This window comes from Mytilus trossulus, chromosome 5 (genome assembly GCF_036588685.1).
Source record: "Mytilus trossulus isolate FHL-02 chromosome 5, PNRI_Mtr1.1.1.hap1, whole genome shotgun sequence".
Taxonomy (NCBI): Eukaryota; Metazoa; Mollusca; class Bivalvia; order Mytilida; family Mytilidae; genus Mytilus; species Mytilus trossulus.
Window position 1 is genome coordinate 34,970,393 of NC_086377.1, and position 16,417 is coordinate 34,986,809.

General features: G+C 34.6%; 1 protein-coding gene and 1 long non-coding RNA gene across 2 annotated transcripts; both read right to left on the minus strand.

The window, feature by feature from the left end:
* Positions 1-712: 712 nt before the first annotated feature.
* LOC134718790 (uncharacterized) lies at positions 713-4,855 on the minus strand. The gene is made up of 3 exons (XR_010107441.1): positions 4,102-4,855; positions 3,378-3,455; positions 713-2,089 (listed from the first exon to the last, which is right to left on the minus strand). It is a non-coding gene; the product is annotated as an uncharacterized LOC134718790 (long non-coding RNA).
* A 2,560-nt stretch (positions 4,856-7,415) lies between these two features.
* Positions 7,416-15,557, minus strand: LOC134717890 (uncharacterized metal-dependent hydrolase HI_0454-like). Its single transcript, XM_063580387.1, has 2 exons — positions 15,381-15,557; positions 7,416-8,889 (listed from the first exon to the last, which is right to left on the minus strand). Exon 2 carries the CDS (start codon positions 8,886-8,888, stop codon positions 7,416-7,418), a length of 1,473 nt encoding a protein of 490 aa, XP_063436457.1. The 5' UTR covers position 8,889; positions 15,381-15,557.
* Positions 15,558-16,417: the final 860 nt, after the last annotated feature.

The following is a 16,417-nucleotide window of genomic DNA, read 5'->3' on the forward strand; positions in this document are numbered from 1 at the left end:
ATAACTTTGTAGCTACTGAACAAATAAAATTGATCCTCCAACTTTTCTCATCCATATTTACAAAGTATAAGACTTAAAAGGCATGGATTGCTGATCTGTATATTTACAATAGAATAATATTTGTGGTTTCATATGGCAATGTGCAAACGTATAATTTGTCAGTAACATTGAAGACTGTTATTCATTTGCAAAGCTCAATACCACTTTGTAAGTATGCTTTTACCTTTATGTAAAGAATGGCACTGCATCTGAATGTGTATAAGAACTTGAAGAATAAGAATCTAAGACATACAAAAAACACAAACACCAGATATAAACTATAGGACAAGGCTATCTCCATGTGTGATTTGGATTTTGACAATTGCAGCAATAAATAATACAGGAGATAACAAAAACTTTTGGACAAAGCATAACCATACACAACAATTTCCAGCATTTTCTTATTGTCATCCTGTCTTGGGCATAGTTATTTTCATGACTTCTCATCAGGTCAGAATAATGAAAACAATTTTGAATTATCTCCCTTTGTATATACTTAAATAAAAGAAACAAATAATCTAACAAATTAATTTTATTCAGATACTGACAAAATAGTTGTTTTGATGATAAATTAAATAAAATGTCAAATGTTTGTTATACAATTTTACTTTCAAACAAATAAACAAAACATTTTTTGTTTAAATAAGTCCAGTTCTACATCGAAGAACCTCATCAAATTCAAACTATTAAATCAATAAAATAATGGTAAGTGACAAATCAACATGCTTACTTGTATAGATGGTTTAAGAATCATAACAATAGGGTTATAACAAATAGCAAACAAAGGCACCTTAAAATTTGAAGAAAATAATAAGTTTATAGGTTTAAAAATATATTTGGTGTATTAACTGTCTCCTGATTAGTTAAAAGTATCAGTTTTATTTTCAATGTTTACATTTTATGGTGACACACCCACTCTGACGTTGTGTATTAACACGTCAACATGTGTGTACATTGTTATTGTTAATATTAGTAATATAAAAAGTTCTTTGAGCCTTATTTTTGATAGAAATTTATTTATAATGAATGGCAGTAACTTATTTTGATTTTATTGAACCATAAAATTAGTTTTCAACAATTCACATTTTACATAATCCTCTTGGCAGATGATTTAATGTGAAAATACAAAAAGTTATCTCCCTTTGAGCAAGCGATTATAAATAATATGGTAAAATCATCAAAAAAATTGACAGGAAATACTAGACACTGGAATGAGCCACACTCAAATTATTATTCAGCATTTTAATGTGAAAATACAATAAGTTATCTCCCTTTGACCAAGTAATTATAAATAATATGGTAAAATCATCAAAAAAATTGACAGTAAATACTAGACACTCGAATGAGCCACACTCAAATTATTATTCAGCATTTTATTAACTAGTAAAGTCAACAGAAAGTTTAAGTAAAAAGAAATATGTAGCTTAACCAAACACAATAACATAATCTGATGTCATGGATATGCTGCACTTGTAAATAATTTTAATAGCAAAATGCAAATGTTGAAATTAAAGAGCAATATTTCATCTGTTTTTCTTTAAAAAATAATTGAATTCAATAAACCAAACCCCTCCATTGGACTTATTTTCAGAGGTTCCCCTTAAAGTGAAGATTGTCAACTATAATTCAAAAGTAAACATGAAGGTATTTTTGTTCTTGCAAATTCCAAAAGTGTACCATTGAATTGGCCCTTTTTTAAATTCAAAGTAATTTTCATTGACATATATCTCAATATTTTGTCATATACCCTTAAGGAAAAAAACCATGCAAGTTCTGTACATTTCTTGTGACAAGGCCTCTCTGATTTACTTGGACCTCAGCTTTGTGCCTTGTGCTTTCAGCTGCCTCTAGTATTTACAGTCTAGTAAATGACTTTGGTCTATCCATGTAAGATTCAGTCAAATCCGAGGTCTTGTGATCAGGCGAGTTTATTTACAGAATCACTGTTCCAACTTGACATTAAATCAATTTTCATGTCCTGTCTTAAATTGTCCTCTTCAGACACTAGCAGTTTCTTGGCTTAAAAGACCTTAGCTCTATTTTGTAGATTCTGCAATAAAGTAATTAAAAAATGTTTAATTTTATTAAATTGACTAACTGATATCTATATGACATGTATGACAAAAGAAATAATTTTCTGCATGCAAGTATTCTATCTTAATGCAGTTGTAATCAAATCATAAACATTTGCATTTAAAAAATATTCTAATGAGTGACCCAAAAATATCTTGTAGCATAACTCTATTAAAAGAATAGCTAGAAGTCATGATAAATTTTGTATTTTCTATGGACCATGAAATTGGGGTCAAAACCATTAATCTATCATTAGAAAGATTATAACATAAGGCACATGTGTATCTATTTTTGAGTTGATTGGTCGTTAACTTCATCAACAACTTTCATGACCAGAACAGATATAAAGATGAACAAAAAAAAGCATGAATCATTAAACATAAAACCCTTCTACTATTGTTGGCTGACATTACATTTTATTACAACTATTTAACCACATTGTGATTTATTCATCAACATTAAAACATTTATTGATTTGTATCTGACAGTTCATATTTAAAAACTCCTACTTTCATTGTTTGCTCTTATTGTGTAGAATATATACAACTTTTATCATTTGATGTGTGATCCCCTCAGGGGTTCAGGCTTATATTTTGGTGAGTGTTTGATGTGTCTTTGGGCCACTATGGAGGTCTAAAATTATGTAACACTCCCTTTTCCCCTAGGGAGATTGTTATTTGAATAACTCTTTGTTGTCTTTATTAATTTCAATATAAATCACAATATTAGGTACAGCAATTGTGTTTTCTTTTGACATATGAGAAGTATTTGTAAATAGTACAATCAGCTGTATACAATATAACCAACAAACAAAAAATCTGAAATTGGATTACTGCCCTTATAACTTAACCTTATATTATTTATAATTTGATCTATAAAGTAATATTTAATCAATAGAAATGTGAAAAATTTCAAACAGATTTAAGTCAGTCATTGTTTGATTTGGCTTATTGTACTAAATACACAATTGATTTTATTTTTTGTTGTTTTTTTTCCTGCAATTTTTTTGGTGACACTTAATTGTAAAAAGAGTATAATTCAATCCCCCATGACTCTATTCATGCTATTTGTTAGATGTCTCTACTCTCATTGGCAACCACACTTCATCACCTTATAAATTTATTTTTGCAGGCCTCTACTAACAGTATTTTCCATAAAATATATAAACAATAAAAAGCTAGTACAATCATGACAATGAGTACTATTAATTTATCCCAAGACTTGGTCTAGTCATGTGAAATTGATGTAATCACTAAATAGCTTACTTCAAAATAGAACCAGCTGCTGTTTTACATGCCCAGACTAGATTGTATATGCCTATAAGCATCATGAACAGCTACTTACTGCAAAATAAAACATAAAAAATTCCCTAACTAAATGTGCATTGCCAGGAGATAATTAGTTGAATTTAAAAAATTTCAAGCAAGTCTAGTATATATCATAAACATTGCATATTATATTTGTTAAACTTAGTCTAAGCAAAGGAAATTTACAGGGTGTAGAGGATTCCCAACATATATATATTATAGATAAAGGCAGATGTGGTGTGAGTGTCAATAAGACAACTCTCCATCCAAATAACAATTTATAAAATTAAACAACTATAGGTCCATGTACGGCCTTCAACATGGAGCCTTGGCTCACACCGAACAAAAGGCTATAATGGGCCCCAAAAAATAATTACAATGTTTGGCTTTTTGAAACATTATGATTTATACATGTATATGTATATATTCCGAGAGACATTTCAACATACATGTACATATAAGGTACATTTATAGATTTTAACAATACTGAACAAGTATATAAGCTGATAACACTAAAAAGGCATACAAAAGTAACATGTAACTCTATCTTTTATCAAAGACAATTGCAGTGTGCACGTCTCTATTTGAATGACATGACATGACAATGTACATTTATATCTTTTGAAAGATCATAAATTCAGAAAATGTAGACAATATATACAGTGTATATACAATATAATACCTTTACATGTAAAGGATCATGGATGGCTGTTGTATTCCCATATCTTTGAGCACCTGTTTCTGCTTGCAAATCGATTCTCTGTAACAATTGATGCAATTCTTCAATTTTTTCACCTTAATTGTTCGATCATCAAGATTTCTGTTGGGGAATCCATCATCTTCTGTATTAGCTAAGTAAAATTAAAACTCTTTGAGAGAATGTAAATATTCATCATGATGTTCATACAATTATGATAGTTAGTTTAAATTCTGTTATGACCTTAAGCTTATGCATTTAAAACTTGAGTCATTGAACTGTAGTAATATATAGATATAGGAAGATGTGGTGTATATAAACAGCATGTACATGTACAGGTTTGCCATGTTTGCAAAAATTTACTCAATAGTCATAATATAAATGAAGGAAGTATGGTGACCAACATGTATGTATCATTTGTATGGCTAGTAATTGCATCGACATCAGTTGGTCATTGGTGGATAGCTTTTATTTTGGAAACATACCACATTGTTTACTTTAATCTTATTAATCTTCATATACAATATGAACATGATGAACAATGCACATATCTTAAGTTTTCTCGTTTGAATTGTTTTACATATGTCTTATCGGTCGTTCCACTGTCTATATCACTCTGTTCAGCTCTTAATATTATTCCGTATCATGTCTTTGAGACGTCAAATACATTGACCCGGCCTTATTAACTTTGACCCGGACATATCAGCGACATCATAATGTTTGAACCGACGTTAATAACTTTGACCCGAACTTAATTATCAAGTCATCTTGTGTGTGCTGGTGAAACAAAGAAGACACTTCTGAAACACGCAAATATAGCCTGATAAATTGATTATCAGATTATCTGCATATTGATATTGGAAAATATCAGCTGCTTGACATCATATGAATGCTTTTTGATCTCGTTCGCTATGCTCACTCGTCAAAAAGCTTCATATGATGTCTTGCAGCTGATATTTTACGATATCAACATGCAGATAACCTGATAATCGGTACTTATCGAGGCCTGTTATAGCTGACTATGCGGTATGGGCGTTCATTGTTGACGGCTGTATGGTGACTATAGCTGTTAATGTCTGAGTCATTTTTAGCTGTGGAACTGTAGCTCATAGGTCCTTATGTTATTTTTTGACTATTTGCGGACCTTCTATGCTCATACATGTAGGTCCTTATGTTATTTTTTGACTATTTGCGGACCATCTATGCTCATAGGTCCTTATGTTATGGTCTGCAAATAGTCAAAAATAACATAAGGACCTATGAGCTACGGTTTATTGTGGACATGTCTCATTGGCCATTTTGGTCTCTTGTGGACAGTTGTCCCTTTGGCCCAATGAGACAACTACCCACAAGAGACTCTAAAAATGACACAGACATTAACAACTATAGGTCACTGTACAAACCTACAACAATGAGCAAAGTCCATAATGCCTAATGGCAATCATACCACATCTTCTTTTTTATATATCACTAAGCATTTGAATTTATACCAATGTCAAGGGTTCAACTTGTATTGTCACCTGGTAAGTTAGGTACATGTACCTATAGAACAGGTCAATTATCCAATAATCATTAAAAACTTCAGCGCAGTTTGTAATTATTCACAATAAAAAATAATTGGGTTTGCACGACCTGACCCGGATTCCTCCTTTTTAAAGGTTTTGGGAATAACATATATGGGGCATGCATATCAGAATAATCATAAAAAGTAAATTGATTGTGTAAGGTTATGTTATGTATAATTATCTGTAAGTAATACGGTCACCAAATCGAAAATCATGCTGTTCTTCTTCTTTTCGAATTTGAAAATCCCGCAACATGACGAGTTAAAGATTGCTATATAGAATAGAATAGAATAGAATATCTTTTATTTCCATAAGAGGTACCCACAAGGGGCATAGTGCATATACATTCATGACAATATATAGTTACAAACAATTACAAATACAATAAAGCAAAACAACAAAACAGTATGCTTTAAACAGTTAGACATTTTAAATATTACTTACAGTATCCCAGTGTTATATTATAAATGTTTACTCAAGGCAGGTGTTTTGATAAGAAATAGCCAAGTTGTTTTAAAATATTAATAGACTCACAGTTTAAAAGCCAAATAAATTTATTGACCATATCCAAGGAGTAAAAATTTTTACATTCTTTAAATATCAGATCAAATAACATATCTCTATCCTTAGAGTATACAGGGCATTCTATAAGAAAATGAAGTTCATCTTCCACTTTATTTAAATCGCATTTATCACAAATTCTTTGATGAACTTCTAATTTGGAATATCTCCCAGTTTCAATTTTAAGTCTATGAGATGAAATCCTGAATTTTGTGATAGCTTTTCTCAAATCAAAATTTTTCAAGATATTTAAATAATTTTCTTTACAAAATGATGTTTTAAACTGACAATATGTTCTTAGTTTTCCTTGGCTATTTTGGCTATAAGCATTTTCCCAAGATTTAACATAGGATACTTTTAAACAATTAAGTAAACATTTTCTGAATTTGTATTTACTAAAATAAATGAAGTTACTAGGCAGGTCAATAATTTTACATAAGTGTCTGACACTGCTATACCAACTATTGTGATTTTTATCATCTAAATCTTTAGAGGTTTGTAAGGCTTTATATAATTATAGTATTTGCAACTAGACTGATATAATAAGTAAGGTTACCTTGAGTTATCCAAGTACGTGTATGGCAAATGGCAGATACGAGTTGAGGGTTAGACGTCTGTCTTCATCAAGCTCTCTGGTTATTCTGCAATGATCAAAGTACTCACCACAGGAAGTTGACAGTCGCACTATAAGTCAATGTCCGGTTTCGGTGATATCAGATCCGGACAAGTCGATTACAACATTCTTCCCCCTTCTCTCTGAAAAGATTGTTGGTATAATATAAATTCATATAAAGAATGATTAGTGATAGTTCTCTATTCTGAAGTCCTTTTTGTCCCACTATGATTTCCTTAAACGGTGAATGAAGTTACTGTCATTTAATCATGTCAGAAATTGTCCTGCAGATATCATGATATCTCCATTGATTTACTTATAACTTGAGGTGTTACTGTCATTTAACCATGTCAGTAATAACCCCCCTTTGTCCTAATATTTCCAGTGGTCCTTTGAAACGAAAGTCATTCAATAGAATGGCACAATATTTACAGTTACACATCAAACACACATAGTTCACATAACAGTTTTACAACACAGTACAATTGTTACAGTTCCACATGATACACACACGCATATAGTTATTTACAGTTAAAAATATATATACACACAAAGATACGCTATTCAAACTTATATAGCTGCTGAGCATTTCGGGTGGTGATGTCAGCAATTTCCCTTCCTGGAATATTAAACATGATAGACAATTTCTGTATAATAGATCTAATCAATATTGGAGAACTATCCTCATAGTTCTTGGGGTGGAGGTATGGTGCATCACTTTCCAGAATGATGTCCTCTAGGCTCATCTCGCAAACCTGTGAGCGGAGTTGTGGATAGGTATCCTCCATTAACAGTAATGGAGAAATACCAAATTTTGTATTAGGAAAACACCGCTTTATATTTTCATATGTTGTCTTGTCCTGGGAGAAACAGTGCCAGTGGACACCATGATCCCTGTCCATTATCTCTGACATGATATCTAAGCACCTGGCAGTTATGTTTTTACCTCTGCAGTGAATTACGACAGGTAACTTGTAATCTCTGGCCAACTCTAATTGTACTCGTAGTACCTTAACTTGCTCTCTTATATCTTTCTCCCCCTGACTTACGTCCAATCCACATTCCCCTATTGCTAAAAAATTACCTGGGATTCTTCTTTTCAACTCATTAAAGTTCCGACCCACCTGGTTCCCTGCTACCTTCGGGTGGATTCCAATAGTGTGGAGAATTCTCTTATCCTCCCTTAACAAATCCCCATCTAGGCAAGCTGTCCATCGACTTGGAAAAACAAAATTTGATATTAATTTTCTAATCTGAAATTTTTCATTATCTTGTTCTTCCCAAATGTATGAAGGCAAGCCAGAAAATCTGGCTTGTAGGAAGAATTTGTCCCAATGAAAATGTGTGTCAATAACTGTGTGTATCGGATGTGAAGTAATTTTACATAGAGACAATTTACAATTATATGAAAGTAAATTTTCGGAATCCTCGGATGATTTAATTAATAAAGCTAAGACTTTCCAGTGTAAGAGAGAATGTATGTTTGATGGTGGAAAGACCGTGTAAGCTGATGATGAGTGAAAATGGTTTATCCTGTTGAAATTTAGCAGAAACGGCAGGTCTGTTTGATGAAAGGTTGCTTTGTCACACTGTTCTAGAGTGGACATCTCCCTGGCGAATGTTACCAATTTGTCCAGTGTGGAAACCGCGAACTGACGACAAAGTTCTATGAGTAAGCCATTCATCAATTCAACCCAGTCAACCAAAAATTCCTCTTTATACCCATGTGTCTGCTCTGAGTTGTGATAGTCGTTGCAATGTATAGTAAATGCACCCTGTTGGCCAAATTGAAGTTGACAGGTCCAACATGCCAACAGAGGTGCAGTATACCAGGGTACATGAGCCCGAAGTACATGTCTTCTTACATTCACAAACCTACCAGAGCATATACAGCATGGTCTTGATCTTTTTTTATTATTACTGCTACCTTTAATTCTTTGTTCTTTCAGCAAACACCCTTCCTTTTCTATCTGTTCTTTCAGCACACCCACTTCCTCTTCTTCTGGCTCATAGTCTAGCTCTTCCTCTTCCATTCTTTAAAAATAAGATAAAGAAAAAACAAATTAAACATTTAACCTATATACACTATTTATACACAAACTGCATCATCATTAGTCCATTACAAAATCTCTAAAGTGGGCAGGGGCCTTCCTGTCCCTCCCTCTGCTCCTATCAGACAGTTTAACTTGTGCTTCCACAGTATCGGCTACATTATAGATTATTGTCTGATCCCCAAAATTATCATCAAGGTTCATTAGGGTTTCCCAATCCTGTAGTGTAAACTGATCAGCTTCTTGTGAGCTCCTTTTATTAGTCAGAAAATCTGACTGCCCAATTCCAGTATTGCCTCCACCAGTCAGAGAGTCTGACTGTGCAAGGCCACTGTCCATCATGTTCCACAACATTGGCTCATTATTACAGAAAAGCCAATCTAGCCCTAAGTCACAGTGTTCTTCCTTGTCAGTTAAATCTTCCAACATTTTCCTCTCCACCTGTTCTAGTATTCTTTTCTTAAGCCTTTGTGTCCAGACAGGTAAGTCACGAATTTGACTGAGTTTGAGCCTATCATGATGAACAACTTCAGATGTTTTCTTGTTCCTAATTTTGTATAGGACCGGTGATTTAACCTCAGCTACCACAAAGGGCCCTTTCCATGGTGCCTTCAGTTTTGGACATACCCCAACTTTCCTGGCTGAATCTATCTTAAAAACAATATCTCCTACCTTATATACCTTACAATTGACATTCAGGTCATAATCTCTCTTCTGTCTCCACTGAGCCATTTTAATGTTTTCCCTGGCAAGGACATGTACCTCTGTCAGCGTCTCTCTAAGAATCTTGATATAATCTGTTAGCTCTTTTTGTTCTTTAGTCCTGTTAGGTGCATCAAGACCCAAAACTAGGTCAATAGGTTGACTATTTTCCTTGCCAAAAACCATGAAATTTGGTGTGAACCCAGTTTGTCTGTTTTCTGTAGCTCTAATGGCACCAGTAAGTTGCTGTAGGTGTACGTCCCAGCTATCTTGTCGTCTCTTAGTGAAACACCTTATCATCTGCGCAAGAGTGCGATTATAACGTTCAACTTGACCGTTTGAAGCTGGATGATATGCTGTCGTCCTTGTTTTCGTTATCTCTAAGAGTTCACAGAGCTGTCGTATCACGTTGCCATCAACATTTTTCCCCTGATCTGTATGAATCTCCAAGGGACACCCAAATCTTGATATTGTACTGTCCATAAAAGCTTTGGCAATTGTTTCTGCATGTTGGTTCGGCAAAGCACAACACTCAATCCATTTGGTAAATTGATCAAGGATCACAAGAATATATTTATTACCCATTTTAGTTACAGGTAGAGGGCCTAAAATGTCCATGTGTATCCTTTCAAAAGGAACCCCAGAGTGATATTGCCCCAGATCTGCTCTTGCTTTCCTGCATGCCTTCTTCTGCCTATTACAAACATGACATGAACTTACATAGATTTTGCAATCTGTTGACATCTTGTACCAGTATGCCGTCTTCCTTAGTTTTGAAAGTGTCTTGTCCTGCCCTAAATGTCCAGAAGATCTTAGATCATGACAACACCTGAGCAATTCATCTTTCAGACTGTCTGGAGTCACAAAAAGAATCCTAGAACCAATAGGGTCCTCCCAGATATAAGACAGTATACCGTCTTGATATCTAAGTTGTGACTTACATTGCCAAAGATGTCTAACTCCTGGACTCTGCATCTGTAATTCCTGCTTAGAGGGAGTATGATTCAGTGTTAACCATGCAATAATAGTACTTAGATGTTTATCCTGACTTTGCAATTGCCCCAAGTCATCATTTGAATAACTGGTAGGCATTCCCATTATACCTATATTATTGTCTGATGTTACATTCCTTATTGACCTTATGGTTAATCCTATGATGCCAACTGGTGAAGTACAGCTGACAGATCTCGCTGTCAAAGGTACCACAAAGTCTACATCTTCTTCAAATGTTTGCCACTGGCTCCTTGCTCGAGTGCAGTACTTACAACCTCCACAAGGAAGCAAATTAAGGGGTATCTCCGAGCTGTAGTGTGAGCAAAGATCTTGGTGATTAGGTATCCTGGAAAGCCCATCTGCATTTGAATGTTTCTTACCTGGTCTATGTTGAATGTTCAGGTTATATTGTGATAACTCTTCTAGCCAGCGAGCTAACTGTCCCTCTATGTTTTTGAAGTTCATGAGCCACTTCAAACTGTTATGGTCTGTGCGTATAGTGAACTGGTTACCAAGAAGATAATGACGGTATTGTCTGGTAAAGGCTACTATTGCTAGAAGTTCCTTCCGTGTAGTGCAATATTTTCTCTGAGCTGGTGTCAATACCCTACTTGCATAGCTTACCGTAACACACTTGCCGTTTTGAATTTGACTCAATTCTGCTCCGATAGTATTTTCAGAGGCATCAGTATCCAAAATGAATGGAAAGTTCGGATCAGGATATCCCAATACAGGTGGTGTAGTTAAAGCCTTCTTAATACTATTAAATGCATCTTGATGTTCTGATTCCCATTTAAACTCCTTTCCTCCTGTAAGGACATGTAAAGGTGCGGCCAGAGCAGCGTAGTGAGACACATGCTCCCTATGGTAATTAGCAAATCCCAAAAATGATTCTAGCTCTTTTTTACTTTTTGGAACTGGCCATTTCTGTACAGTATCAATGTTCTTACGATCTATTGAGATCCCATCCTTGCTGACAATCTTGCCTAAAATTTTTACCTCTTGTTGGAACAGATTGCATTTTGATGGTTTCAACTTGAGATTATACTGCTGGAATCGCTCTAATACATGTCTCAGCTTCTGTAGGTGGTCCTCAAAACTATAACCCAAAATGATGACATCATCCAGATATGCTAAACACTCCTCCCAAGTTAAACCCTGCAATACTAACTGAACAACTCTACTAAAAGTAGCTGGCGAGTTACAGAGACCAAATGGCAGTCTGACGTGCTCGAACAAACCATACTTAGTCACAAAAGCGGTCTTATAGCGGTCTCTCTCGTCTATTTCCAACTGCCAATATCCCGCAGCCATATCCACCGTACTCATGTACTGGCTTCCACGCAAAGTATCTAGACAGGTTTCTATTTTCGCTATCGGAAATAAATCTTCTGTTGTAACTGAGTTGAGCCCCCTATAGTCTAGACAGTACCTGATAGAGCCATCCTTTTTCCGTACTAGAACCGGACACGCCGCCCAATCAGATATTGACGGCTGAATAACCCCTTTATCCAACATATCCTGTAAATGTTTTTGTTCCTCACCTTCAAACTTTAATGGAGTCCGCCTCAGACGATGTTTTACTGGAATAGCATCTCCAGTGTGGATACGGTGTTTAATTTCCCCTTTAAATAAACCCAGATCCATATCCCCTTTCGCAAACACATCTTGAAATTGAATCAATAATTCTGCTATGTCCTTACATTCTGACAGTGCCATACCTTTAATGGTCCTTGAATACAGATCTTGTATATGTTTTGGAATAAGTTCATCTATATCTTTAATTGAATGAACTTGCTTGACAGAGACCCTGTCAGGCATGTTTTTATCAAAATCTTGTGAACTTACCTCTGCATGAGAGTGGTTCTTGTCAGCTTTAATGGATAAAATTGTATGTGCTTGTGATCCCATATTTGAGTTTTCATTCGACTCTGACCCAGTTGTCAGGCTATCAGATATTCTGTCAGCCTGGGCAACTTGATGTGTTACAAAATCATTAACTGACTTGTCAGAAAACCTGTCAAGTTCATCTACATCTGTCAAGGGTATTGCACATTCTATTTCTGTGCCAATTCCAAATTTCAACCCTCCTTTCAAAGTGACAAATTTATTGGAGCCATTGCGTACTACTGTTGAGACCTCCTGACCTATTTTCAGCACGACATTCGGTGTAAGTAAACCTTTGAGTTCATAGTTTGGTTGTATAATAATATCAGAGTTAGGTGTCCTATCAATCTCAATTTTCAATACCTTCATTGACTGCGGTGGAACAACTGTTTTCCTCCCTACCGTTACTCTGTAAACATGTGAAATTTTACCCTCCTTATCACCTAAACAAATGGCGGGTATGAGATCTTGATTTATCTGAACAGTATAATTGCCTAGATCAATTATAGCCTTGAAATGTTCCAAAAAATCAATACCTAATATTACCTTATCTGTAATCTCTGCAGCCACAAACCTCCATTTGACTTTGAGTTTACCAATTGTCAAGTCAAGGTCATCTGTGTATCTGGCTTCCATTTCAGACCCTTTTCCAGCTCCTTTCAATATTATGTGCTGCTTCATCTTTACTCTTGGCCCCAACTGTTTAAGGAGTGATGTACTGATCACGGAAACCTGAGCTGCACTATCTACAACAGCTAAAACTTTTTGCCCATTAAGAGTTAAGTTTATGTACAATGTTTTTGAATCTGAATTATGTTTATACAAAAATAGTTCCTGAATTTTTGCTGTATTGTCAATGTCTTTTATTTGTAAATTGTTTACATCTGTACATATTTGGCCACCATGTTCCGAGCTGATCAAGAATTGGCCGTCTTTCTTGATCCCTGGTAGTTTAAAGTGTTGTGACTTGGTGATGGAGACCTACTTCGCATGGGCGACCCATTTCGATACATTATCCTACTCGGACAATCCCTGGCAAAATGTCCTTCTTTTCCACACTGAAAACATCCAGTTCCCCTATATGGGCTTGTTGATCTTTCTGGTGTAGGAGACCTATATGTACTCCTTGACCTCTGATTTTGACCCTGATTTTGGTTAAGTATATTGAGAATCTTTTTCACAATAATTTTTGTCTCTGCAAGATCATCTTCTGTTTTCTTAATTCTTTTCTCAATACTAGCACTTACCCCTCTTTTATCATCATCTTTCTCAACAACCCTTACAGCAAATGTTTCTTCTTCCTGCTCTTGGACATCTTCTGTATCTGAAAATGTAACTCTCTTCACTTCAGACTTCTTACCACCCATGATAACTTTTTGGTTAGCTGCTGCACTACGTACAAATTGGACTGCTTGATCCAAGGATTCTGGGTTCTTGTCCATGGCAACCAAAGCAGCTCTTTTATCTAGACAACCTCTCAAAAATGCATCAGTAGCAAGCGTCTCAGCAAACTTCTCTGGAGTGTCAGGGTAACCATCAACCGCCAACTCCTGTGCCCTCTCTGCAAAATCTCTCAAATTCTCTTCATTTTCTTGTCTCAAATCCTGTAATAATCTACGTAAAATATGGGGTAACTCCTTTTTCCCAAATTTCTCATTAAATTTCTGACAAAACAGTTTATAATTGGCCTGTAATGATTTAACCCTGTTACTGTAGTACTTTAAAGCCCTATCTCTTAAAAGTTCTATTAATTTGAACAATCTTTGCTCATCACTCCATTTATATCTATCAGCTATGGTAGAGAACTGTAAAAAGTATGGTCGCCAGTCACTTTTGCCATCAAAAATAGCCAGTTTTGGAGCAGATGGACCATATTTGTCGGGAGTTGAAAGAGGTTTATAACTTACTCCTGATTTAGATTCCCTGTCAGTTATTACCTTTTGGATTCTAGCAAGAGACTCATGCTGATCTATTTGAGATTGCATTCTCTCTGTTTTTTCATGATACCGGTCTAATTCCCTATCTTTAGTTTCTACCTTTTCTCTAAATTGATTTATCTCTAGTTTTACCTTTTGTATGTATTCATCTCGCTCTTGCTCATACTGTAACCTTTGTTGTTCCAATATGGCCAGGTTCTTCTCTCTCATCTGGTCGGCCTGTAACTGAAAACTAATTACCATTTCAGAGCGATCCTTTTCAATACTAGATATTTTATCCCTTAGTAATGCTACCTTTGATGCAAGATCTTCCCCCGGTGGCTTTACTTCTTTAAAAGTTATTAAATTATCTTTTAATAAAGATGTCCAAAGAGTACTAGAAATTTCTGTAATATCAAAGATGTTGTCTTCAGTAAGAGTACCTTTTTCTTCCCTTGCCCTTAGTATGGCATTTGCTTTAGCCTCCCCTATGCCTTTTAATGACTTCAGTTGTAAAAATGTAGCTGTGTTAATATTCAGTGGTTCTGTCATGATTGAATAAATCTATTTCTTAAAAAATTATAATACACAATGTCTTGCTATATAATTAATCAGTAACACTGACTAAATTGTTAATAGGATAAGTTTCAGTAACACTGACACTTGCCTACAGGTATCTCTTTGTCATTGACAATGACAAAGAAAAAATAATCGATCAAACTTCAGTTTCTAAAATGATTAAATAATTGTCAAATAAATAATCAGTGAAACTGACAAAGGATTATTGACAATTGTTTTAAACACTTAGAAAATTCTCCGTATATTTCGTCAATTTCGAATCTTTTCTCGTTTCAAAATTCGAAAAGAAAATATTTGCCGCTACAAAATCATTTCCGGTATTCTCCAGGTGAGTTGAAACAAACTTCTGACACCAATATAGTATTTGCAACTAGACTGATATAATAAGTAAGGTTACCTTGAGTTATCCAAGTACGTGTATGGCAAATGGCAGATACGAGTTGAGGGTTAGACGTCTGTCTTCATCAAGCTCTCTGGTTATTCTGCAATGATCAAAGTACTCACCACAGGAAGTTGACAGTCGCACTATAAGTCAATGTCCGGTTTCGGTGATATCAGATCCGGACAAGTCGATTACAACATAATAAAGAGTCCCCAGGCATATTTTCAATTCTAAAATAATAATTCAGTAAATTTTTCACAATACTAATATAAATAGGAAATCTACCTAGTTCAGAGAGTACAGCAAAATTGCTGCTCTTTCTGTTTACACCCAAAATAAATTTTGTTATTTTCATGTGTAATTTATCTGGTTCAAGATCTGAATAAATTTTATCTAAGACTATATCATTTCTAAATTTACTACTCTTTGGGTTAAATGTACCCCAAATTTCAGAGGAATATAAAGAAATAGGTTTGATCATGTGATCAAATAGATGTAGACTGGTAGTAATTTTTGGATGTGAACGAATAACATCTTTGCATAATTTATAATAGCCTTTTAGACTCTTTTTGTACAATTCCTGTCTTGCATGAGAGAAGACTCCTGAAGCCGAAAATATAAGGCCTAAATACTTGTAGTGCTGTACACATTCCAGTTCAACTTGCTGAAGAGTAAATTTTTCATTGATAAGTCTACCTTGCTTATTAAATACTAAAATTTTTGTTTTATTGGTGTTTATGTTTAAGCACCAGTCAGAGCAAAACTTATCAACATTTTTTAACTTAGATTGAAGACCATATGATGTGGTAGAGAGCAAAACAATATCATCAGCATACATTAAACAATTAATATTAGTATCACCCAAAATCAGATCATCATCAACATTATCAATATATGATGGAAAGTCATTTATAAAAATTTTGAAAAGATTAGGGCTTAGGTTATCACCTTGTCGAACCCCTAATTTAACTCTAAAAGAGTCAGTTAAAATTTTCCCAGATTTGACACAAGTTGAGCTTACATTGTACATGTTCTTTATAATGTTGTAAAAA

Bases quoted from the DNA above. Each gene is read 5' to 3' on its own strand.
- LOC134717890 (XM_063580387.1), bottom strand. From the start codon at position 8,888: ATGGAAGAGGAAGAGCTAGACTATGAGCCAGAAGAAGAGGAAGTGGGT.